The sequence below is a fragment of the Martes martes genome, assembly GCF_963455335.1.
Source record: "Martes martes genome assembly, chromosome: 4".
NCBI lineage: Eukaryota > Metazoa > Chordata > Mammalia > Carnivora > Mustelidae > Martes > Martes martes.
Window position 1 is genome coordinate 114,656,570 of NC_137891.1, and position 26,935 is coordinate 114,683,504.

The 26,935-nt window shown below is 43.7% G+C and overlaps 1 protein-coding gene across 2 annotated transcripts in view; it reads left to right on the forward strand.

Moving 5' to 3' along the window:
- Window positions 1-26,935, forward strand: part of TGFBR3 (transforming growth factor beta receptor 3) — a 195,393-nt gene that overhangs the window by 114,152 nt on the left and 54,306 nt on the right. For both annotated transcript variants that reach the window (XM_080800856.1, XM_080800857.1), the window contains exon 4: window positions 9,733-9,870. In XM_080800856.1, coding sequence (XP_080656982.1) covers window positions 9,733-9,870 — 138 coding nt within the window. The remainder of the gene's footprint in view (window positions 1-9,732; window positions 9,871-26,935) is intronic.

The following is a 26,935-nucleotide window of genomic DNA, read 5'->3' on the forward strand; positions in this document are numbered from 1 at the left end:
GTACTAGACTGTTACGTAAATATTGCAAACTGCATTTGCTCTATTGTCAGTTAGGCTGTTCTGACACAGTTCATTGCCTGAATTAAAAGCATTTAAAATTCCATGCCTCCGAAAGATAGTGGAACATTCCATCAAAGAAAATAATGTTTTTTCAGGAAAAATACTCCCAAAACACAGAATGATAACATGTTCTCCCGCTTTGGCTTCTGGGCTATTTCTCCCTTTCTCAAGATAAGCCATGTAACATTGAAACTAAAGTTCCTTTAAAAACATTTTCACTTAAAATCATAACCTGGCTGGATGAGACCAGAATACCCTTAGGGGGCCAATACTGTGAACTTCAGGAGTTGTTTTTGTTAGAACTTTCAAAGGAAACCAGACTTCAGAGAATTCCCAAGGTGGTTCTATCCGGACCAGAATTTAGTTTCCTTCGGGAGTCGTTTGGTCTAGTCCACATATCAGCTGGGAGCCCCTGGAGTTCAAGGGATGATTGAGTTGCACCTTTGCTAATTCAGCGACTTGTAGAAATACAGAGGGTATATTTTTGCAGATTGCCAGAGCTGTAAAGTTCTCAGGCCCTCTCCACTTCCCGGTTTTGTAATTCTGCATGTGCTGTGTTTGAGATACAGCTGATCCACTTTGACGTGAAATGCAACCACCGCCATTTTGAGTTCTGTGGTGCATTTGTTCACGAGAATAGTGAGCCTTACTAAAGCTTTTATAGAGGAGATAGAGAATTTACATCAAAGCAACTCAAACAACTCTAGCTGGCAATGGCGACATCACAGTTCATAAAAATGCTCGTTGCCCCATCCCTGTGGAGTTTTCCCTACCTCCCAGCTGGTGGAGCCTCCCATCATCTTGCTTACAGCTCAGTCCCCTGCCTTTCTTCCTTATCTTTTCTTTTCCAGAAGCAAAATAGTTCCTGCCTCTTACTCCTGTAGAGTAGGTCGCTGTCCTCTTCTTTGACTCAAGGCCAACACCTAAGGGTAAGGTAGAGTGGGAAGGCGGGGGGGGGGGGGGGGGGACAATGGGAGACATTGATTCTACTCCCAACATTGTTTCTCTCTGGCCATTTGATTCGGAAAAATTATTTACTTCTAAGCATCAATTTCTTCATCTTTAAAATGGGAACAGTTAGATAACTAAGCAGAGCAACTTCTGATGAGAGCCCGAATCTTAACTCAATGGAAGGACGCATGGACCTGCCTGTGGTCTTCCCCTGAAATACAGTGATGATGGCTGTCACGCCTATTCCCACTACTATTCCTGTTAACAACAGAAACACAAGTGGGGTGTTTGTGAAGCCCGTGCCTTACTAGTTGATCCTCCTCCGCTTTCTCTTTTCGTGCTGGAAAGGTGACACGGTAGGCCCAGTCACAGTTCCTCCCCAGCTCCAGCTTAATATCCTGGGCGGGGGGAATCTAGGTGCCTTCCTTTTGTAAAGCTTAAAGCGTCTTAAATCACTGCCTGAACACCAGTGCACTTTGTTTTTTTGCTGTTACAAATTCGCTAGCTTTAAGATGGTGCTTAAGCAGCAATCTTTATCGAGATCTGTGACTACAGTTGGCTGGTGGGAATGATTCATTCAGTACTCAGAGCATGTGAGAATTGGGTTCTTGCTGTGCCTGTTTTTAAAATCGGCTCCCGTTGGTCACCTCAGTGATCCTCTTTATCATGCAGTTCTGTTCACCCCGGTATCGACAGGCCAGCTATTCTGACATCCTAGTATTACAGACATATATGCCAAAATACAGGTTTATTAAACTGGTAGGTAGCAAAACCAGTTTGAAGCCCATTATAAAAAGTAGAAGTTGAGAGGAAATAAATTTACACAGTCCAGAAGCACCTGGGTGGCTCAGTCGGTTAAGTGTCTGACTCTTGATTTCTGCTCAGGTCACAATCACAGGGTGGTGAGATGAAGCCCTGAGTCAGGCTCCATGCTGGGTGTGGAGCCTGCTGAAGATTCTCTCTCTCCCTCTGTCCCCACCCACGTGCTCGCGTGCACTGTCTCTCAAAAAATATATATAAGTAAAATGCCCTGTCTCCAGTTAAAAAAACTTTTTTACGTAGTCCTTAGTTATATGGTGCTTTAGTTATATAGTAGTGTTAAAAACAATAATTAAGCATTTGGAGTAGGTCTGTTTATTAAGTGTAACAGGGAATATAAAAAAAAAAGCAAACTTTTTTCACATTAGTGATTGTTTGAATATTAAATTCCTTCTGTTTGTCTAGGATTTTAATTTCTAACTGTTCTAGCACACTTTGTTACCTAAATGAGAAGTACTAATTTTTAAAATTTATTTTATTTTATTTTTCTTTAAATTTTATTTGTTTATTTGACAGAGAGAGAGAGAGACACAGTGAGAGAGGGAACACAAGCAGGGGGGGTGAGAGAGGGAGAAGCAGGCTTCCCGCTGAACAGGGAGCCCAATGTGGGGCTCGATCCCAGGACTCTGGGATCATGACCTAGCTGAAGGCAGACACTTAATGAATGAGCCACCTAGGTGCCCCTACTTTTTTTTTTTTTTTCATTTAAAAAATTTTTTTAAAATATTTTATTTATTCACGTAAGAGAGAGAGAGACGGAGAGAGCAGAAGCAGGGGTAAGGGCAGAGGAAGAGGGAGAAGCAGACTCCCCTGCTGAGCTGGGAGCCCGACATGGGGCTTGATCCTAGGACCTGGAGATCATGACCTGAGCCAAAGGCAGACTCTTAACCATATGGGCCACCCAGGCACCCCACTGAGAAGTATTTAGAATTCTGTGCTTTAAGATATAATAGGATGTTCGGTCAAAATTTTTTATCTTTGTTATTTTTCCCTGAGAAGGAAAACCTGCCCCAAAGCCTTTTTCACATTTCATCTATTTGTATATTCATAACTGTTAAAAATAACAAAACAATTTCTTTTTTTTTTAAGAATTTATTTATTTGACAGTGAGAGAAGGAGAGAGAGCACAAGTAGGGGGAGCAGCAGAGGGAAAGGGGGAAGCAGGCTCCCTGCTAATAGCAGGGAGCCTGATCGGTAATCGATCCCAGGACCCTGAGATCATGACCTGAGCCGAAGGCAGAGGCTCAACCCACTGAGCCACCGAGGTGCCCCAATAAAACAATTTCTGTGTGTTTGTGTTTGTGTGTGTGTGTGTGTATTTGCTTACTATGGTCCTTAAATACACAGATGATGGTCAGGGCCCCAAAGCCTGGGCGTGGCATTGGAGTCCTCTCCCACGTACATTGCCAGTCATTTTGGTAGCATGAGTTGGAATTAGCTTTTCTTAACTGTTTTAAAGTTCAAGTGAAACTTCATAGTGAAAGTTAGTGTTCTCTTACCTAAATGCAGCCCCACCCCTTTTGGCTAGAAAAACATGACAGTATGACTCTGTACCCATTTTTTGAATCATTTCATGAATAACTTTTATTGATTCTTCCTTTCATGTATTCTTTCAGAAAAGTTATTGAGTGCTTGCTAATTGTTCAGCTCTGCACTAAGCTCAAGGATGCCGAAATGACTGCGACTCAGTTTCTGCCCTTGAAGAATGCCTTGAGAATTTCACAGTAGAAGAGGTGGTGTGTGTGTCTGTGTGTGTGTAAATGACAAATATCTAAACAGAGTATTGTAGTGTGGTGCAGAGGTGGAAACATGAGCATGGTCTGTGGGAGTGCTGTTGAGTTCCAGCCCCACCAGCAGATAGGGAAAGATTTCACTGATTTTGAGCTGGACATACATGTTTGTCCAGGGGCTGGCAGGAGGGTGCTGCAGGCCAGAATCCGGAAAGGCCCTGGTGTGTTGGTGACTGCCAGTACTATATTCAGATGGTAGATACTTAATACTAATGACTGATGGAACTGTGGCTCTCAGTGTTAGACTTGCCATCACCGGTGGCCTGCTGAAGGCTCCCCCAGTGCATCTACCCCAGAGCATGCCCACGTCCAGGGTCTATCCTTTCCCTGTCTCTCTTCCCAGTAGAGACTGAGCTGTGGGCTACTCTGGGAAGGAAGGGCCAGGGTCTCTGGAATCCCCTTGCAACTCTCCCAGGACCCCTTTAGAGGGCCATGACCTGAAGTTTCAGAAATATTCTTCTGTTTATATGAGCTCCTGCCCCTCAACCCCCAACCCAAATTTAGTTCCGAGTATTTTTCCAGGGCATTCAAAATAGAGAGCAGAGAGGGCAGGCTTATTTCTGCATCAAATTTCAGACTTTCATTTTAGGTTCCCCCTACCCCCCGCTCCCTGTTTTGTGGTCATAATAGATTATTTTCAGAAGCTCCCAGGGAATCCTGAATCCTGTCGTTTGGGGGAGGAGGAATGGTGGCTGTATCCCACTCATCGTGTTAAATGGCTTCAAGACAAAACCACTGGGGAGAAGAGCTCGATATCACTTGGTGAAGTAGAGTGTGAAATCTCTGACCCCAGTGCTGCTGAGACCAGGGAGGATGGTCCGTTGACTCCCCGGGTGAGGGCGGAGTCACTTCGGGGGTGGAGATTCCTTGAGTTCAGTACCAACTGACTGATGTTTTTCTAGAACTTCAGAGAAATATAAAAATAATGTACTAAGGAAAATTTTTAAAAGCTCCAAATCCACTCCTCTAAGAATATTTTAAGGGAGTCTTTTCATACCAATTCCCAAATGGCAAAAGACAAGTGATGGCAAATTAAATGTCAGCGGGAGGGGCTCCTTAGACTGGATTATCCTTTCAAACGCCATGGCAGCAACTAACTACTGTTTCCCATTCACGGCAATTGGTTGCACGTTTCAGACGCATCTGAGGTCAGATTTGAGCTCCTAAAAGTCATATTGCCCAAGGAGAGGTGAAATTTGAGTTCAGCTGGGGTTCCCCAGTGTCCTGAAATAGATGTATGTCTCATTGTCTGTCTGTGTAAATTATGGTGTTATGAGACCCAGATTCAGGATGTTTTCAGTTACTACCAATCCTGTTGCTAAGTGGACGTCCCCTTACCTCTGAATTGGGGATAGATGATGGCTGTCTCTAGACCAGGGTGTGCTTTTATGGGTCCTGGTAATAGACACACTGCTAGAGTTCTTTTCTTATCTATTTTCTTATAAACTGATTATTGGATCATCCATTTTAGAGCATTTGGTCTGGGTTCAGAGAACAGGAGTCTCTCTGGTAGTGTTTTGGATGACTTCATTGTTTCATGGGTCCATAGGGACTGTTATGAGAGTCAGAAATGTTGAAATGGAACCTCACTGACACGTTAGCAAAGTCAGACAGCTGTTCAACTCTTATATCAGTTGTTTTGCTCACTTTGCTTATGTTTGTTTTAACAAACCCTGAGAGTAGGAGGGTCTAACTAAGAGGAAATTTTTGAAATCACTCCGGTAGAAATAACTTGCATCACTACTATGAACCCTTAGAAATTCCAAACAATTTTCAAATAGCATCTTTCCATAAAGAGGTTTTTTTTTTCTCTTTCTTGTAAGTACATAATTCATTTTCATAAAGTGATATACAGAGTTTGAGACAATATGTAGTTTTTGCTTATCAAAGATAATTTTTGGAAAACAGAGAGGTCTTCACCTTAACAGGGTCCAGAGAAAATTGTCCTTGTTGTTTTCTGCTGATAACATGGGCAAGGACATGCTTCCTAAATGGGGGATAGGAAGTTTGTCTTGCCACTCTTGAGGCTTTATGCTCCTTGGAGTTGGCCTTGACTTTGGATTTACTTTGAATTTCTTTATAAAATAGAAGAAATACATTAATTACATCTGGTAGTTTGTTGAAGTACACAGATAATCTCAGAAGATTTAGTATAAATAGATGTCATAGAACAGATGAGCTTTCCATTAGTTCAGAACCAATGAGCTTTTCCTCATTTAGGGGAGAGATCAGCAGTATATGAGGGACAGTGTCTACATATGGGATGTGACAGATTAGATATACTTGAATTTTCTCACACTATTAGGAAGACTGAAAGGCGGCACTGTTTGAGACAAACAAGGTTAGAGCAGAACTCTTGGACTGGGCTTTATGGACCACCTTGTAGTTGAAGTATGGTTTTAAGAGGTCACTGAAACCTCAGAAACTGCATGGACAAGTGTTTTATTTCTGAGTTGCCATCTAATAAGTTCTTTTCTCTGAGCGGGTGACCTGTTAAAACCAGAGGTAGGATCTCTAGTTTAATTATGCAGAGTCATTTTGTTTCTGTTTCTGCCATTAGAATGTTCTTGTTCCTCCACAGTGGACTCCTCAACCTGGGTTAATGGGTACTTAACCTAGAATTCATGGGTCCTGCAGTGAATGTATTTTTTTCTGACATTGCCTGCAAAATGTAGTGTGCATATGGGTTTTTGTGTGTGTGGTGAGAAGGTTCATCTGTTGTATTACGTTCTCAAATGCTTTTTACTGCCAAAGATGAACTCTACTAATTTAGAGAGTAGTCATTGTTTTCCTCATTTGGAGTGCATTCCCTTTAGTTTCATCAGCCTTCCCAGGCACATGGCCCCTAGTTTATTTATTTATTTATTTATTTATTTATTAAAAAGATTTTATTTATTTATTTGACAGACAGAGATCACAAGTAGGGAGAGAGGCAGGCAGAGAGAGAGGAGAAAGCAGGCTCTCCACGGAGCAGAGAGCCCGATGCGGGGCTCGATCCCAGGACCCTGGGATCATGACCTGAGCCGAAGGCAGAGGCTTTAACCCACTGAGCCACCCAGGCGCCCCTAGCCCCTAGTTTAGTTTGTTATTGCTTATGAACTAGTTAGAGACTCTTAACTTTTATGTAAATTTAGTATAGGCTTGAGCTGTCTGGATTGCCAAACTGGAAGTCATTGGATACCATGTGTATCATTTCTCCATGGGCTGTTTCTTTTCTGCAGCCTGCCTCAGCTCTGATCGTGGGGTAATAATCTACCCATGAAAACCTTTAGCAGTTATGTTCTTATCTTTGTAACTATAGTCTGTCCTGAGCTACTGTTGGTTCTAAAGAGGTCTTTCCTTTCCTTTCCTCTCCTTTCCTTTCAGCCTGGCAGAAACTAGGCACCTTAGCCAGGAATTCATGCAGAGATATTCCAGGTATGTTCTCCCCACCGTTGGGGAAGCTTTTATACCTTCATTCTTTGTTCATTGTTTTTGGTTATCCTCTGTCTTCCCTTCAGCAAGATTTCCCTTCCAGTGGAGGAAGGTTGCTGAAGGGATTGAGTGAGTGGATGCTTGGGGGACTCTCTGTTCCTGCCAAATGATCTTTTAAAAGAAGTATTGAGTATTTTTCTTTTAATTTCCCAATCATAGTGTGAATTCTTCTTTGCCAGATGGCTTTTGGGGCTTTGCCTGGGCCCTGTGTGCCAGAGTCGGGGATTCATCTTGGCCAGACGCTGCCACATATTGAAGAGGGAACCGTTTCCAGGAAAGCTCAGAGCCGTGGCTCCTAGAAATCTTTCCTTGATTGTGTGAGCCAGGCCTCGACACTTTTGACCATCTGGGAAATTTTGGACCCCAGCACTGATATCTGTCTCATACACATTTTTCTTTTCATTTCCTAAGTTTTTTTTTTTTTTAATTCTTGTTCATTTTAGATATATATTTATTGCTATTTTATCTACACACTTCAAGAGTGGTATGCCTGAGGGCTGCAAAGAAAATCATTGGAAAAAGAGTTGACGTACCCTTGGTGGACACGTATGGCTATTCTCTGTGCCATGATGGCACTCGGTAAACAGTTTCGGAATGAATAACTCTGGAAACTTTTTACTGACACATGCTGTTCATGACAGAGTGTTTCTTAGCAATTTTCAGGTACTCTTGAGCAAGTAATTACTTCATCTCTCCTTTCTTCGCCCTGTGTGCGTCTCTCTGTAGTGCCGCATTCACTTTGACTCTGGTTCTGCAGCCTCTCATGTTTACAGTGGCCATCAGCCTGTTTATTTCTAGATGCAGACAGCTGTGCAGAGTGCTGTGAGGTAGTGTACAACCAAGAAATATGTTACTGTGCTGTAGCTGTACTTGACATCACCGTTCACTAGTACCCTGCTTTTAGTGCTTTGCATATGCCCAATGGTAAAAATGATCCTCGTTGTGTTGGAGATATAGCTCATGATAGTATTGCTCATGTTTTTAAAATTTTTCTGTGAATTAACTAAGTCCCTTCGAACCCATTAATATATTCAGCCTTTTTAGCCTTTTAGATAACAGAAATTTATGAATCTACTGTGATAAATCAGTCCTTTAAACAACTGTCTACTACTCTGTTTGAGCACAGTATTAAAGTAAGACGTATCTTTGCCTACTGAGTATTTGCGATCTGTTTCGGAGATTAAGATGTGCACACTCGGCAGTTAATGGATAGTCTTGGTATTACATAGCATACTGCAAATTATTAGTAGAATAAAGTACTTTTGTGGCATTGGAAAGTAGAAAATTAAATATCTCATTAGCACTCTCTGAGTGCCTACCATGTGCTGAGGCATGGGTATTGAAAGTAAAGTGTGTTGCCTTATTATCAGTGACCTGAGAGGCTACTATGATAGGTGACATCAGTGTCCTAGGCAGTCCCTACAATAAAAGGCACAGATACATTGAGATCAAGATCAAAGTAGGCCAGCAGCCAGTGGAAGATGCTAAAATGGTCCAGCTTGAGCGCTCTATCCCGATGGCTGTATAGACTCAGGTCATAGATCTAGGCCATTTAATCCTCATAAGGATTAAGCCTTCGATGTTCAGTTATTCCCAGTATATTCCTCGGTCTCTGTCTTGCCAACTAAAGTCATTTTTTATGCTTTCCCTCTCATCACTTTCTGGTGCTCTTGGGTGAGTTCAACTTTTTAAAATATGTGCTTCTTGGGTCTTGCCTCACCCCTCTGTCCAGAAAGCCAGTATGAGACATGCTTCTATGAAAGCATCTGTTCAGTATTTCTTTATGCACCCTTTTGCTTTTCTATGTTCACGTTGACCTACCTTGGCTGGTGTGCTCCAGAAAGATGTTGTTGGACCCACTGTTTGCAGCTGTCCTCATAGGTGCTTTCTGATCATGTTAATGATGACAGTGGTAACCTACAATAGTCCTTGATCTGCTATCAAAACTGGTCACAGTTTTCTTATCCAGGCTCGTGGTTTTCTTCCCTGCTTTGTTTTTTTTTTTTCCTGGACCAGGTTTATATACAGTCAGTTTTTATTCTGTGTGTTCTCTGTGCTTCATTTTTTGGAAAACCCCTTCAAGCTAATAGCTGGGATGATGAAAGCACTGGCAGCTCCCCTTGGCAGCCCCTCTCCCTTAGCTTTCGGCACTTTTCTTTGGCAGAAGTCCCTTAAATCTTTAGAGGTTCAAGCTCACCTGAAAGAGAAGAAAGTCCTTTCTCTGGCTATCCAGAGGGATGACCCGCCCCTGGGGATTCTGTACTCTTACTTTTCAGCTTTATCATTTGCCTTGAAGGAGACGACAGTTCTGAGGGAAGGTCACTTTTGTTCTGCCTTTGCTAACTTTGGGGGTGGCGGGGAGGTGTTCTATTTGTTTGTGTTCTGCTATTATTGGGAGCTGAATCATGTGTTGGTCGAGATTTGTATGGGTTGAATTACATGAGGTAGCCATTTTTGTAGTTAAAAAAAAAAAAAAAGGCTAGATATTGGCAGTATCATCGAGTTCAACCTACCCATAGACTCTGAACTAACTTATAGCTTCTCTTATCAGTGAGCCATGAAAAGGGATTCCAAATGCCACCCCAGGTGATTTTAATGGAAAGCCAATGTTAAGATTCATCTTTCTGTTGCTTCTTAGGTCACTCTGCACCTAAATCCCATCTCATCAGTCCACATTCACCACAAGCCTGTCGTGTTCCTGCTCAACTCCCCACAGCCCCTGGTCTGGCATCTGAAGACAGAGAGGCTTGCAGTTGGGGTCTCCAGACTTTTCTTGGTAAGTGTTCGAAGCCCTCCCAAAGTGTCCTTAGCACAAGGATATGACAACCCTAAAACATGGCAGGTCTTTTTAAAATTAAGGCTTATTTCATTGAGATAACATTCGAGTCCACAGTGTGTTAAATCTGAAGGGTGCTCCTAGCGGGGTTTGGATGGTGGAGAGAAGCAGCCACAGCGACAAACACTGCACATGTGTGTCCGACTGGGGACAGAAGATCAAGTCCAGTCTGCACGTTAGAGCAGGACCTGCAGTCGTGCTCTGTGTGGCCTGGGCTTTGGTCTCAGCTCTGAGACTCCTCTGGTGGCATCAAGAGCAATGTAAACATTGTAAATAGCCACTAGGTGTGTGGTCTCTGACCACGAAATAAATACACACAGGCCCATTCTATTTGTATATAACACAGGCCCACTTTCTGATACGAGGATCTGTTTGTTGAGAAAGTGACACAGCGAGTTCCAAGATGAAAACATTTGTATCTTATAAAAAAGCTGGAACCCAGCTCTTGTGGAAAGATCCAAATATTACCTACTATTTGTAAATCATGTCCTTTTGAGTTTGCCAGAACATTCAAGTTTGCTAGTTGTGGAGAAATTGATGGGTTGTTTGGATGGAATTGTTGGGGTATGATATCATGTCTGATGATGAGCAACACTGCCCTTCGCAGTGATAACTCATGTTGTCTGTTGCTGGAGCTCCGTGCTTATGTCCTTAACTGCAGAGCCTTGGGCTTTTAAACTTACTCTTTGCCCCAAAGCATCCAGAACAACAAGAGGCCTCGGTTAATAGTCTTTCTCTTGCCGAGTGAGCAGACTTGTCCTAATGAATGACTCTTAATCCAGATCTATATTTTCTCGTCACTTGTATTTGAAGAATACTTTTTAAAAACTCAAAGGTACTTATTGAATAAAGTAGGAGTCTGTAATCAATACAGCTAAGAAGTAGATAAATTAGTAAAAAGGGATGAGGGACAGCTCTTCTTCACAGTCATGTGCCAATCAATAATATAGAAGGAATGGTGGAGTTAGAAATTCCTGATATTGCGATCATTATAGTAAAAGTTTATTGGGCAAGAATCATCAGGAGAAGTTAGATGTAGGGGTGCCAGGGTGGCTCGGTTGGTTAAGCAGCTCTTGATTTCAGCTCGGGTCATGATCTCAGGTCGTGAGATCAAGGCCCACATCAGGCTCTGTGCTCAGCAGGGAATCTGCTTGGGATTCACTCTTCTCCCTCCCCATGCTGGTGTACTCTCTTTCTCTCTCTCTAAAATAGATAAGTAAATCTTTAAGGGGGGTTAAAAAAGAAGCTAAATATAGCAAAGGTGGAGGGAGTTTGAGGAATAGTATATTTACGTAGTCTCAAATTACTTATTAATAGCAAAAGAGAAAAAAAGTGACTGTATACCACACAATACCTCGACCAAGTGATCCAAGTCAACATCACCAGTATGGTGCAGGTGGACACTGTGTACCTTTAAATATGACCCCCTGAGAAAGGATGCAGCATCATTTATGTTGTATTCTAGCCAAACATGCACATAACATGAATCTAGTCATGAGGCATTGGACAAAACAAAATGAAGTGACATTCTTTCAAACCCAGACAGGACTTACTCTGTAAGCTCTTACCCAGCCTGCCTCTTGAATACCCATAGTCATTGTCAGTCTCCTGTAATTAAAGGCATTTGTGATAGTGAGTGTAATGGCTCTGACCATGAAGTCTTACGTACATTTAGCCCTTAGAGTGCTGAGCTGTATTGTCCAATACTGTAGGCACTAGCTATGGGTAGCTCTTTAAATTGAAATTAACTAAAATTACAAATATATTGGGGCCTCTGGCTGGCTCAGTCAGCTAAGCATCCAACTCTTAGTTTCGGCTCAGGTCATGATCTGAGGGTCCTGCATCAGGTTCTGCACTCAGCATGGGATCTGCTTAAGATTCTTTTCTCTCTGTCTCTGCCTCTCTTCCCCCCATGCTTGCGCTCACACTATCTCTCTTTCTCTCAAATAAATAAATATTTTTAAAAATTAAATTGAATTAAAATATAGTTCCTCAGGCATACCAGCCCCACTGCAGGTACTCAGCAGCTCTATGAGGCTACCACACTGGGCAGTTTATGGGAGAGGTTATGGGCAAAGGCTTTGCCCACCCTCCTCTGAATGCAAATAATAACTCAAGGCAAATTATTTTTTTCTGTGATCCTGATTTTCCTCACTTGTAATATGGGAAAATCAACAGTCCCTGCATCACGGTGTTGTTAACTTGATTAGGTGAGATTACATGTAACATGTACAGTGCCTGACCCCATGACCTGCTGTTGCTGTGTCTGTTTATTATTAATCGTAGTAAAGAACACTTGGGAAGGATGTTGAATATATATTTCTAATTATAAATATCTGGCTTGGATTGTCCAAGATTGAAAGGAGTTCCTGTCTCTCTGGGCTGCAGGTCCAGATGTAAAGTGGGGTCCAGATATGTCATAGTTGTTCTGGTCCCTTTTAGGATTCTTCATGAACCTACCACTCCATGGGTTTTAATGGAAAGTATCTTAGTCCTCGTTATTATTTATTTGCTTTAGTTTTGTTTAAGATCTGTAAGAACTGTTTCTGGGCCATCAGTTTAAAATGGACTAACAATGAAAACAGGAGATGGCTTTAATTAACAATGGAACATCATCCCTACTTGGAGTTAATCCCATGGAAGGAGTTTGCGCATCAGGTGATACGCCTAAAATTACCAGTAAAGGGGAGGCAGCATTGGGAGAAGGCAAGGATTTAAATTCGGGACGCTTGAGCTCTGCTTTGTTGTCCAGCAGGCTTTCTTTAGGGAGAATGGTTTTCTCCCATCTGTACATTCCTTCAGGATAGAATATCTTTTGTTCCTTTGGGTTCTCAGGTCAGTGGATGAGTGATGCAAACTCTCTAACAAGCTGGGTAGCTGTCCCTAAGAGAGAGGATGTGAAGTGAAGAAGGGAAGGCAAGCTCTTTCCTTGCTCTGTGTAGCTGGAAAGGAATTTCAGGGTCTGCTCCTCCGCTGGACAGCTGTTGTAGCAGACGGCTCTGCTGCTGGACAGAAAACCAGTGGTGAATTGTTTATCCACTTATAGTAGTTAAGAGTTAAAGTTTGGAGATTAGATAATCACATTATTTTACAAACACTTCAGAAGGCCCATGGAATTTTCAGAAACTGGGGCTTAGCCATTTCCATCATTGTCTTCTCCCAGGTTACCCAGCGAGCTCAGAGTTGCAGAGGAAAGAGGCAGTCTTTTTAGAGGATGGGGGGGCAGTGCAGAGAAAGAGGGGGAGAGAGAATCTCCAGCAGACTTCCCACTGAGCTCAGAGCCCAAGGCAGGGCTCAATCTTACAACCCCGAGATCACGACCTGACCAAAATGAAGAGTTGGCTGCCAAGCCACCCAGGCACCCTAAGAGGCAGTCAGTCTCTTGATTCTCAGTCTGATGTGTATGTCTACATTACTGTCTTAAAGCTGTCTTTACTTTGCAGGTAGAGTTACAATGCTAAAGAGTTTTTTTTTTTTTTCTCTTAAGTAAGGTGGTGAGAAAGTTGAAGCAGTGGTATCTACTCCTCTGTTCAGGATGACCTTTATTTATTTTTTTTTTTAAATATTTTATTTATTTATTTGACAGGCTGGGAGACAGTGGGATTGAGTTTCCTCTGAGAGTGCAGTTCCTTTATCTGGTTGTTCTGGCTCCATGGGAAACAGGAGTGGGATAAAGAGTGATTGTTTCATTGTCAAGTAGTGAGTCTGTGAGTATGAGTTTTTCTCTCTGATACGTGCGTGCGCACACACATATGTGCACGTGTGTGATGCAGCTGTCAGAGCTGTGTAGATTTTCTTCTGTAGGGTGTTTGGATGGCCCAGAGAGTATTGCATAGGTTCAAGTTGTCCCTCCATGCAATTAGAAATAAGAATAATCCTACTCTCTCAGTCTGCAAAAACTTTATTTATGCAATTATTTCCACACTGAAGAAAAAGCATAAATGCAACCGGGCAATAAAAGTCTGAACTGTCAACCTGAGTTTGTTAAAAAAAAAAAGAAAAGAAAAGAAAAGATTGGGACAATACTAGATTGTCTTTAAAAATATGCTGCCATGTGAATAGACATTCACCAAAGAAAAAACACAAACGGCCAATAAGCACATGAAAAGATATTCAGTATCATTAGTCATTAGGAAAATGCAGACTTAAAACCATGACAAGATGCCACTTCACACTCACCAGTATGGCTCTAATAAAAAAAGCAGATAATAACAAGTGTCGTTGAGGATGTAAGGAAATTGGAGCCCTCATAAATGACTGGCCTGAGAAGGCAGTTGGGCAAACCATATGTCTACAGAAAAACTTGCCCACCAATGTTCATAGCAACATTATTCTTAACAACCCAAAAGTGGAAACATCCCAAATATCCATCAGCTGATGGGTGGGTTAAAAAAAAGTATATCCATGCAATGAAATATTATTTGGCCATTAAAAGGAATGACGTGTTGATACATACCACAATATGAATGAACCTTGAAAACATAAGTCAAAGAAGCCAGACATAAAAGGCCTCATGTTGTGTGATTCCATTTGTTTCCAGAATGGGTAAATCCATAGAGACGGAAAGTACATCAGTGATTACCAGGGCTGGTGGGACAGGAGAATGAGGAATAACTACTAATGGTATGGAGTTTCTTTGGGGAATGATAAAAATGTTCTGGAATTAGATAGTGATGATGAGAGTACAACTGTGAATGTACTAAAAACAGTGAATTATAGAGATTAAAAGGATGGATATTTTAATATGTGAATTATATCTCAATTAAGTTGTTAGGGGAAAAAAAAAAATCTCTCCAGCAGTCTTTAAAAATCAAGGTGTAAAGGCACCTTGGTGGCTCAGTCATTAAGCCTCTGCTTTCAGCTCAGGTCATGATCACAAGGTCCTGGGATCAAGCCTGGCGTCAGGCTCCCTGTGGAGCGGGGAGCCTGCTCCACAGGGAGCCCGCTTCTCCCTCTCCTGCTCTCCCCCTGTTTGTGCTCACTCTCTCTCTCTGTCTAATAAATAAAGAAAATCTTTTTTTAATGATTTTTAAAAAATTTTTTAATAAACATATAATGTATTTTTAGCCCCAGGGGTACAGGTCTGTGAATCACCAGGTTTACACACTTCACAGCACTCGCCAGAGTACACACCCAACCCCCCATGTCCATAACCCCACCACCCTCTTCCTCCACCCCTGCCCCCAGCAACCCTCAGTTTGTTCTGCAAGATTAAGAGTCTCTTATGGTTTGAGACTCTTACGGTTGGTGGCTGTGCCACTAACTCGTTCTGTATGGTTTGATTTAAAAAAAAAAAAAAAGGTGTAAAACCAATGAACTGGATTTAAAAATGTATCTTTTTACTTTATTCTTTATTCCGTGTACCTGATTTTGTTTTGTTTTGTTTTAATCTTGTTTTATTGTGTTCCAAACCTGAGTGTGCCCTCCTGCAGGGTCCACAGACTCAGAGCCCTGGGACAAGCAGAAATGCTCAAGAGGAGACCTAAAGTGTCTAATCCAGAGGCCTCAGCCAGCCTTTCAATGTCAGGCTTAGCTGTTTTACATGCTTCTAGGGAGGAAAGGCATCTAAGAGGAGGAAAGCCAAAAAATAAGCAGCAACTTCTTCCAGTCTCACTAGTCCTTCAGGTCACTGTGCTGCAACTTCTATTTTGTAGCCATTTACATTAAAAAGAAAGAAATGGGGGCGCCTGGGTGGCTCAGTCATTAAGCATCTGCCTTGGGTCATGATCCCAGGGTCCTGGGATGGAGCCCCGCACCCCATTAAATTTGAAATTCAGTTAACGACAATTACTTCTTTTTCATATGCCCATACGATATGTGGGACATAGTTATACTCAAAAATTATTCACTATTTATCTGAAACTCAGATTTAACTAGCTGTTCTGTATTTTATCAGGCAACTCTACTCAGAGGTAACTCAGATTTTTGTTTCCGCTGAACACCCTGGCCTGGGTAACAGGAGGCCTGAGTACTAGGAGGCTGTGCCACTAACTCGTTCTGTATCATTGGACAAAATCACTTCAGTCCTTGGGCCTCAGTTTCCTCATCCCTATAGCGAGGAGGTGGTACTAGCCAGTCTCTAAAAAGACTTTCTGATTCTTTGATAATATGGCTGCTAGATATTACATCCCAGTTTAATTGGAAACAGAAAATGGTAATCTGAACATTGCCTCTTCAGCAAATCCAAGTAAATATCAGGGCAGAGCAGTTGAGGAAAAAAAAAAATGAAAGAAACCAAACGCTATGCTATTGGCTTTGGAATAAAAATAAATCAAGATTTAATCCTAATGAAAAAATGTAAATGAATACCAGGAACATGCTTAATATTTAAAATCTAGTTTTGTGTTCCAGAGATGGGGGGAGGGGTGGGTGAAGAGCCCGAGGTTGCCAAAATCTGGTTTATTCCTTTACTTCAACTTGGGGGGAAAAAAGGTCTAACTATTTTGGGCCTCTGCCACCAAACCACAGGCAGTTCTCGGTCTGCACTGCAGTTTGGATGACTGACAAGCCTCAGTGAAAAACAAGTGCTATTTGTTTTCCTGTGCCCAGTATTTAACTGGAAATCAGAAGGCAAAATTTCCAATCAGTTGTTAAATAGCCCCAGATGTGCGCTCAGCTCCGCTTGAGGAAGGGACACGCACAGCCTATGCCACGGCACATGTCCTCACGTTCCTTTTCATGACTCCAAGTGATGTGTAACGGAGGGTTGTAGTATCCAAAAATGCCCTTTGAATAACTCAGGCATTCACGTTCGGTTGTGGAGGAGGGAACCTTAAAAAAAAAATTCCCATTTCCTTCACTATGTTACATTTAAAAATCTGGAAATGATTTTTTTTTTCGCTCAAAATTCTTCCTTTCCCTTATTTGGCAGCTCTCCCCACATTTAGGAAAACATGGATTAGCATACCTGGGATGACGGTTTATGCATCTACTTGTTCATTCATCCCACACCTGGTTTTTAGTGCCTGCAGGCTGTTGGGAAGTGAGGCTAGGTATGGAGAATTCCAGAGAGAAGTGGAGTGGACTGCCTGCCCTCGAGGAGCCGCCCGCCAGAGATGAAGAGATGGGGAATTGCTGTTCAGTGTAGGGGGTACCATTGTTGGCTCCTGAAGGTGGGAGAAGCTGAGACTCCCCTCTGTGAGGCATTGTGGGTCGGGGTTGCAGACGCAAGCTCAGCTCCTTGCTCGACCCCGAGTGTCCCTCCTGTATGCTAGGAGTGTACAGACCAGGGCTCCATGTATGCCCTTTCGGATTTTCCAGTGAGGCTTTCCCCAGATAGATTCTCTCTCAGAGGCAGATTAAATAACTAAACATTTCAGGATTTGTTCTTCTTCTTTTTAAAAAATGTCTCTTGTGGAGTGACTCACTGTGCCTTGTGGGATATATCAAGTGGTTGTGTACCATACATTTCTGTTCCAGAGGCTGCTTATCTGTTGGTTTTGTGGCTTGTCCGTAAGAGCCCTAATTGTACAGGGCTTGATCCTCTCATGAACTGGGGTCAGTCAACTACCATATTTCCTAGGAACGAGTTTCTGGCCCATTTGTGGTAAGAGAGCTCTTCCTAAATGTCACTGTGGCAATTAGAGTGTTGGCAGGAGTCCAGTTTCAGCTGGCAATCCTGGTCCAGAAAGAGTTTCTTGGAAGACTTCCTAGGATTTATCTTCACTTGCCGGATTGAGGCTTGTCAGGTTTGCCAGTGAGTGGCCCCTTGGCCTTATGGGGTTTGCCTGGGTGTATTCTTCCTGATCAAGACATCCTGTCCTGGAGGGTTCACGTAAGCGTCGACTTTTCCTGGCTCGGCTGGACTTGCCGTGTCATGTCTGTGTGTCGCCTGAGCGGCATCTCTGTGAAGGCTTTGCTTTCACTCAACAAATTGAGGTTAAATAAACTCGATTTTACTGAGGGGGGAAGGCTGGTTTCTTCGCGGAGAGTTCTGTTCCTTGCTTTAAGGCTTTACTGTCCACGGCTAATCTGGCAATCTGATGGGGCTGCCCCTCCCAGGTTCTGGGCAGTTGTATCAAATGTGACATTGCTGGTGCCCTCGGTTAATGTCGTGGGCAGCCTCCAAGGACAGTTCGGTAGAAGAAGTGAGTGTTTTGTTAAGGGAGGTTGCAGAATATTTTTTCATGTCATAGGAGGGAGAGAAACCTGTCTCCTGGGAGATTGTGGTGAGGCTGGCTTGAAAGCTCATGGCAGGGGCGCCTGGGTTGCTCAGTGGGTTAAAGCCTCTGCCTTCAGCTCAGGTCATGATCTCAGGGTCCTGGGATTGAGTCCCGCATTGGGCTCTCTGCTTGGCAGGGAGCCTGCTTCCCTCTCTCTCTCTCTGCCTGCCTCTCTGCCTGCCTGTGATCTCTCTCTCTGTGTCAAATAAATAAAATCTTAAAAAAAAAGAAAAGAAAGCTCATGACAATGCCTTGGTCCTCTAATAAGTTGTAGACGGTGAGGCCCTTGGTAAGCATTCCCCACAGGTGGCTTGCATTCCCCATCTCTGGTGGGGACTGTGTGATGGCCTGACTCCTTCCTGGGCACGGAATCATTGGGTTTATTTGAGGCAGCCCAGTTCTGGCCCTCTAGACCTCCATCATCCAACCCCTGGCTTGGAAACTGATTTCTGCAGGGGAAGAAAGGGCCCCTTTGGCCTTTCTTATTTCTTTGTCCAAGGTAGAATGTGTATCCTGAGAATAGTTTTTGCTCTCGGTTTTTGCCGTCGGTCCTCAGATGGCCTCTGAATGCCCCTGGGCCAAGGAGTTCTCTTCACTCTGCCCCTGCCTTGTCCCGTTTGGGTGGTGAATGACACAGCAGTGAGCTGAGACTCAGAGTGGACCTAGAGGTCAGGGGCTTATCCATCTGCCATCTTGGCCGAAAGCCCACAAAAGCCCATTTGATCTCCAGCCCTTCCATGTTCATCACAGAGAGTCTGTTCTGTAGATGCTATAGTTTCTGGCTGATACGGGCTGCTGGGCCATGTTCAGAACTACTGTTTGGAGCCACTACCGCTCTAACCCTTGAAAACAGGGTTCATATATCCTCTCCTGGCAGTTTGGACAAGAAGGCAATGATCCAGTCACAGTGAGGAATGAATTGTGGCCTGTCAGCCAGACGACCCTTGTGGCCTGTCTTGAGGCTGTGTATACATGTATGTGTACATTTGATAAACACTTAGAGCGAGGCCCTCTTCCAAGCAGTTTACGTATATTACCTTATTTAACCTTTGTAAGAAGCCAGTGAAGTGGGTCCTGTTATTTTCCACATTTTAACATGAGGGAATCCATTTCCACAAACAGAGGTTTGTTCACTTGGTAAGTGATCAGTAAGGATTTTCTTGGTTATTATCTCCCGGTGTTCTATTGCTAGGGGGCTAAAGTGGGGCTCTGTCCACCCAGCTCTGCCGAGTTCTTGAGTTCAGTAGCTGACTGCTCCATGATAGTGGAGTAAAACAGCTCTCTAGTGGGAAAGAAAGTCTGTGGTTCTGTTGTCAGCTCTGCTTTCTACCAGCTGTGTGGCTCAGGCAGATCCTGTAGCTTCTCTGAGTGTTAATTTCCTTGTCTATAGAATGGAACTTAGATGATCGATCTTGATCAGGAGGAACTCTGTAAAGGGAATTCTAAGAACCTATTTGGAGCCATGCACTTGTAAATTTCTGTTTGTGTCCATTTGAACCCGGGTTGGCAGATTGGATGTAACTTAAAAGAAAAAAAGAAAAATCTTTCCTGGTGAGGGATTTCCCAGAAGTACATTTGGAGGGCAAAAATAGATCGAGAATCGAGGCAAGTAATAGTAATAATGCCAACGTTTTATTTTTTCCTGAAAAATACCCCTTACTTTTTCTTTTCCCTCCCTCCCTCCCTTTCCTTCCTTCCTTTCTCTCTCTCTCTCTCTCTCTCTCTTTTCTTTTCTTTTTTTCTTTAAGGGAAGGAGAGAGCATGCATGCAGATACATGCACACGTGAGTGCCAGGCTGGGGGTGCAGAGGGAGAAGGGAATCTTTTTTTTTTTTTCTTAAGATTTTTATTTATTTATTTGACAGACAGAGATCACAATTAGGCAGAGAGAGGAAGGGAAGCAGGCTCCCCGCTGAGTGGCGAGCCCGACGTGGGGCTCGATCCCAGGATCCTGAGATCATGACCTGAGCTGAAGGCAGAGGCTTTAAGCCACTAAGCCACCCAGGTGCCCCAGGAGAAGGGTATCTTAGGCAGGGTCAGTGTTGAGCCCAATGTGGGGCTTGATCTCATGACCCTGAGATCATGACCTGAGCTGAAACCAAGATTTGGACACTCAGCTGACTAAGCCACCCAGGCTCCCCTGAAAAATACCCTTTAGATGGCACATGTACTTTAAATTTTGGGTCATGCTCATCCTAAAATCCTGCTAACATTGGCAGATGAGAAAGAGTAAATTTAGGAGTCTGGAGAGCTCATTTTCTAAGACCGTCGAGGGTCCCTGTGTGGCCTGGGACTGTTATGGAAAACTGTACATTATAAAGCAGCTCATGCTTCATTAACTTGGTAACTTGTGTGGACTGAATCTGTATTTCAGGTGGAGTGACATATTTTGCTTCTCTTTGTATATTCACATATACTATCATTTCTGTAACATCGCCATGGGAGATTTGAGTATTGCTTTTGTAGTGGCCCACATTCCAGTTTGTGCATGTTTATACTCATATGGCAGCATCTCAGAGCTTTCTTCTTGGACATGTGCAAACATGTTGGGTGTTAAGAACAGAGGGCACTTTCAGTCCTTTAGTTCTTTCTAGTTCAGCAAAAATAAAAATTAAAAGCAGAGGGTGACCGTCATGAATGCTTTGAGAAAAAGCGTTGAGTATGTTTTACGTCGTTTTAGTAGAAGAAAGTAATCTGGTTGTAGATACAAAATAAAAAACACCCAAGAATTTTTAAATGGTTGCATGGACTTGTGTTTCTTGAATGCACGGTTGGCAAATACCATAATCACATGGCTCATGAATATGTAGCATTACAAATTATGACTGTAGGTTCTGGGCATGGAAGTTATTATTTCTTTAAAACAAACTTAAAAAAAAAAACATTGAGTCATGCTATATGGTTAATAGAAAACAGGTTTCAGATCACATTTCATATCACGTGGCTTTGGAGGAAATGGGCAAGCACAGCCCTCCCAGGAATTGGGTAGGGAGAGTGTGTGATTTTTTTTCCTCTTTCAGAGTGCAGGGTTTAGTCCTCATTTGGGAGGTAAGTATCTCAGTACTGTTTCAGTACTTTATGTGAGTTTGTTTTTACTGGACTTTGTGCACAAAATACAGCAAAGCATAATCTCAATGCCTTTCTGTGTGGACACTGTTATGAGTCCTAGGGCCCATCTGTAGAGATCCTATTTACATATAAACCTAAATTCTAGAGAAATGCCTGTTCTACTTTATGTCTTTTTTTCCTCAAGAATGGAACTCGTATACTTGACACAGCAGGTGTTTTGGAAATACGGGTGTGTTTTTCTTTGCCTTATTTGTTGTTCTTGTTTTGCTCTATTTTTCCTAAGCAGACAACTCCAAGAAGAGATTTGTCTGCACAGGAGTCAGGGGAAGGGAATAGGAATGGTGAAAGTTGGGGGTAGGGCCAGAAAGAAGTAGGAGAGGAGATGATCTTGATTGTCTATGCGCTGCCCCTTGACCAATGCCAAAGTCATGTAAATATGTGAAGCTGGGTGTGCAAGCAGAGCAGAGCAGCCGCAAAGAGCTAGCTAGACAGCCTCAATAGCAGGCATTCACCCGACTGATAACTCAAGCTCCAAATGGACCACAGCTGAGCCATGGGGTGGGTGTGTGTGCGGTTCCTGGAACACATTTTCCTCCGAGATGTCAGCCGGCTTTTCTTTATCTTTGGGGAGCTATGGCTCCTCTGATTTCACAAGGCCCATTTCTTTCTTTTTAGATGTGCAGGAAGGTGACTCCATCCATGACTTGGCTTTACGCTCTTCCGCTGGGCTTTTTTTCCCCCCCCTTTCTTTTTTCTACCAGTGCAGAGGAGAGGATTCTTGCTCAATCTGTATGCAATCCTGTTCATGCTTGACAAAGATTATTTGGAATTTAAATAATATGTGTATCTAGCGCCTAGAGCGCTGATCCTCGAGTATGCCTTGGAATCATGGGGTGGTGGGAAGAAGGTTATAATGCAATTTCCTGGACCCTACATTCCTCCCCATCCCAGAAACTGCAGGATGATTAAAGTGATCTAAGGAACACACTTTGTGAAGTATTGGGCTTGAGGAGGCTTCTTGACATTAGTTTACATTCTGAGAGCAGATCAAGAAGCAGATGGATAGATGGGTATTATCAGTGCTTCCTTATGGTCATATTGGGAGTTCTAGAGCAGTGCTGTTCAGTAGAAATAAAATGTGAACCACAGAGGCAATTTAAAATCTTCTATTAGTGCTTTTAAAAGGGTAAAACAAATGGGGTACCTGGGTGGCTCAGTTGGTTTAGCATCTGCCTTTGGCTCAGGTCATGATCTCAGGGTCCTGGGATTAAGTTTCCCTTTGGGCTCCCTGCTCAGTGGGGAGTCGTTTTCTATCTCTGCCCCTCCCCTCTCTGGTGCTTGCACAGGCTCATGCTGTCTCTCTCTCTCTAGCTCTCTCTCAAAAAAATAAATCTTTTAAAAAGGTCAAAGAAATAAGTGAAATTAATTGTAATGGCATATGTAATTTAGCCCAGCATAATCAAATAATATCATTTAACATGTAATCAATAAAAAAACTGTTGAGATTTCTTTACTTTTTTTCTTGTGCCGTACAACACAGTACAGATGCTGGTGCCCTTACAACACAGGTCAGTTTCCCTAGCCATATTTCAAGTGAGCAGTGGTGGCATGTGGCTAGTGGCCACTGTTTTGGGCAGCTGTGGAACAAGTACAGACTGCCCCAAGCCACTGGCAGACATGTGACTGGTCATGGCACTCCTTGTTTCTCCACTGCTTCTCTATATGAATGACTTCTGAATCCTTCTCTGACAGAACTTCAGAACTACCAGTTAATCAGACCTCAAGATTCATTGATTCAATAAACAAATACTTTTTTTTTTTTTTTTGGATTCTGTTTATTTATTTGACAGAGAAAGACACAGCGAGAGAGGGAACACAAGCAGGGGGAGTGGCTGAGGGAGAAGCAGCCTCCCCGAGAAGCAGGGAGCCCCCAATGTGGGGCTTGATCCCAGGACCCTGGGATCATGACTCTAGCTGAAGGCAGACACTTAATGACTAAGCCACCCAGGTGCTCCCAACAAGTACTTCTTGAGTATCTTTTCTATGCACAACCCTGTTGTAGGTGCTTGGGATAGCCCCACGAACAAAGCAGACGAAGATACCAGGCTCTGAGGGAGCTTCCGTGCTGGTGGGTGGGGATGGTCAATAAGCATAATAAATTAGTAAAGTATTTGATAGTTTGGAAGGTGACTATTCAATCTAATAGCAATAAGAACATGGGAAGCACGTTTGGGCACGGGGCATCGGGATTGCTAGAGTGGGGCTGCTGGCCGGTTGGAGTGTAATTTTAAATAGGCCCCATGAGAAGGTAACAGGGAGTGGCCTTGAAGAGGGTGAGGTGAAACTTGAGGTGAGTCTTCTTTATCAGGATCCTTGGCCTGGGAGCATTCTTTGTTAGGTGAGGGCAGGGAGCTGGGAAGAAGGGGACAGGATGAGGTGAGTACTTATGGGATGGCACCATCCTCAGCAAAGTTTCCATCTCCTCCCTCACTGAAGACCAGACCAGCTTGGGGGAGGCCCAGAGGGATACTGTGAGGCAACCCCCAGGCCTCTGAGTCAGCTGCTGGGCTGAGTTAAGTGCTAAAACAGAGAACCCCTGTTCCAGGAAAATGGTGACTGCACCCATCAGCCCAGATTTGTTCACTTTGCTTGGGATTGGGAGATAAATCTTGAGGCTTCCGTGGATCTGCTTAGGACTTTAAGAGTTAAAGCTTAAACGCAGGTGTGGAAACAAAAGGGTTGGTTGCCTCTTTTGCTTTTTTCTTGCTCTTTTTGGACAAGGTTGTTGAATCTGATCCAGAAAAAATAATAAACTTGGCTCTCGTTGCCTAGCTGTAAGTTCTTGTCATAAAACTCCCAGCACTGGCAGATAGAGTAATGTTCTGCTCTTTAAAAAAAAATCTGGTAGCATAACCAGAATCGAAAATACAAATGTCATGCATGGTTTAAGTAGGGACGAGCATTCAGGAGGGGAGGTAGCTCCGTGTGCCCCTCGGCAGCCCAGGGGTTGTTGGGCCGTAAAGTGCTTCCCGTTTGCCCCTTCAGCAGACACTCACTTGCTAAGGATCAGGATTCTTGTAGCTCAGCGCTCTGTTCATTCCCACAGGAAGACGTTTGTCATGTCAGGGAATGTCAGAGGATTGGGTTTTAATTAGCAAGCAGGAGGAAAGTTCACTGAATTGGGGGGTGGGGGAGGGAAGGACGTGGAACTACTGAATGATTTAATAATTGGTTTTTAGTTGGAGTTATTGGGTGAAAAAGCAAACCATGGGGTTTAGAGGTTGGCTAAGAGATCATTTCCCGGGCAGTGAGGGAAGTAAGGAGTTCGGGTTACAGGAATGAAGAAATTATGGCATATCCTTTCCTGGAAATGACAGGACTGAGTTCCATTCAACGAGCAGTTCCTGAGTCCCTGCTTTGTGCCAAGCTCTGTGCCAGGCCCGGGAAATTTAGAATGAACAGGGCGCTCTTGTGGCTCTCCTGGTGTTGTTGTTCTGTCAGTTTTGGTGATAAACAGTCATGGTTCTTGTGAGAGAGGGGCTCAATGAGAGGTGTGACAAGGCATCTGTGCCCCACTCCACTCTGAGGAAAGGAGGGGAGTCTGGGAGGCTTGGGAGGAGCGAGCGGTCCAGGTGGGGAGCAGGGCGTAGAAAGACTCAGGAGCCTGAAGCAGTAGGATGTGTCTGCCGCTGAGTGATCCCATATGGTGAGGAGATGGGGGAGCGATGGGGAGTGGGGCAGGCAGAGACCCTCTCTGGTCATATGCCAGCTAAGATGCTTAATACTATCTCACATCATCATGTGTGGACTTTTTAGAAAGATCTCTCAGGTGCCAGGGTGGAAGAAGGAGATAGGATTGGCAGCTTGGAGGATAGGAGGTGACTGTGATCCCTGAGCTATAGCTTGCTTGAGATATTAGAGCCAAAAATGGGGTGGTAGCACGGCGAGTACCTACAGCTAAGGTGGAGAATGGGGGATGCAATAAATAGCATTGGAAGGTTTCTGCTGTTTTATCCAAATATAAAATCCTTGCTCTTAACATTTTTTTTTTAAACAATTCCATCGGGCTCTCTGCTCAGCGGGGAGCCTGCTTCCTCCCCTCTCTCTCTGCCTGCTGTCTGCCTACTTGTGATCTCTCTCTGTCAAATAAATAAATAAAATCTTAAACAAACAAACAAACAAAAAACAATTTCATATTCACTCATGTCGGTATTTTCTTTGCAGTTGTGATTATAACCCCTCTTTGTCTTAGAAAAAATATATTTGGTTATCGTTATTCTCTTTACATCTATATCCTTCCACAGACGTTAACCCAGGCCAGACTCTAATGAGGGTAATATGCCATGAAGATGAAGCAGGGGCGAGGACGCTGACCGGTGGAGGGACGACAGTGAAAGACCGTGTCCCCGGGCAGGTTCTAGCATGATGCCCTCAGAGATGAGATGAGATGAGGACAGTTCTGGGGGGTTCCTTTGTAGATGCTGGAGGACCTGCGACCCCAGCGGATGCTCTTCAACATGCTGGGGTCAGCACGGGGGTGTACCTGAAAGGCCACAGACCTTAGCCTGGTCGTAGTCCACCGCTCAGGGATTCAGATGAAAGTGTAGAAGGTACAAAGATGAAATACAGCGATGTTGACAGCCAACAGAATGAGGATTTTTATGTGTTCTCCACAGTCTTCGAATATGGGTCCAAGGAATAAATATAAGACTCTGTATTTATAGGAAAGAGTTACTGGTATAAGGGAGGGATGCCGAAAGCCTCGACCCAATAAAGACCTGGGGACTTAGGTCCCACCCTCTCCTCCATCACCTCCCTGGCATGAGATGCTACCTTTTCTCCCCAGGATTATTGCAGAAGTCTACTCCTGGCCTCGTGCTCTTGTCTCCCTTCAGTCTAGACTGGCCATAGCAGCCAGAGTAATTCTGTTAAAGCATTTGTTAGTTGTTTTGATGAACCTTCAGTGGTGGCCCATCTCACCCAGACTAAACACTGTAAGTCCTTACCGTAAGGGTAAGGTCAGATGGGACTCCTGGTCTCTCTGACTTTTTCACCTCCCTGTGCCCTCCCGCAACGCCCATCCCAGTGCTCTGGCCACACGAGCCTCCCCACTCGCCCTCGCCCCACCTGTACACTTGCGGCTGTCCCAGCCACAGATGTTTTCCTTACATCCATCCGCAGGGCTTGCTGTCTCTCTCTCTTAGGGATTTAACTGCTCAATGACTTCCTCAGTTGGACTTTCCCATGACAACATTTAAACCTTCTCCTCTCCTCTTTGCACAGCACTTCTTAGGATATTGCATATTTGACTGACTTATTGTGCTCCTCTGACTTCCTTACTAGACTGTAAGCTCCACGAGGATGGGGAGTTTTGTCTGTTACCTTCTGTACTATTATCCCAGCATCTCCAGTGGTACCTGGCATAGGGGAGGCAGGTGCTCAATAAATATTTGTCACAAGTATGTTTAAAGTATAAATTAATGAATATGAGATACCAGCAAGGTTCAGTTGATGGAAAAGCTTAATGTGATTTTGGGCCTTGTTAAGGGTCCACATATATGTAGAAAGAGATGTATGTTAAGGAATTAGCTTGGATGATTATGGAGGCTGGCAAGTCCCCAGATCCTCAGAGTCTGCTTCAATTTGAATCCGAAGGCCAGCAGGCTACTGTAGAAGCAGGAAGAGCTATGTCCCAGTCTGAAGGAGATGAGCTTGTCAAGCAGAAGATTTTCTCTTACTCAGAGGGAGAGGCCAGCCCGTCAACTGATTGGAGGC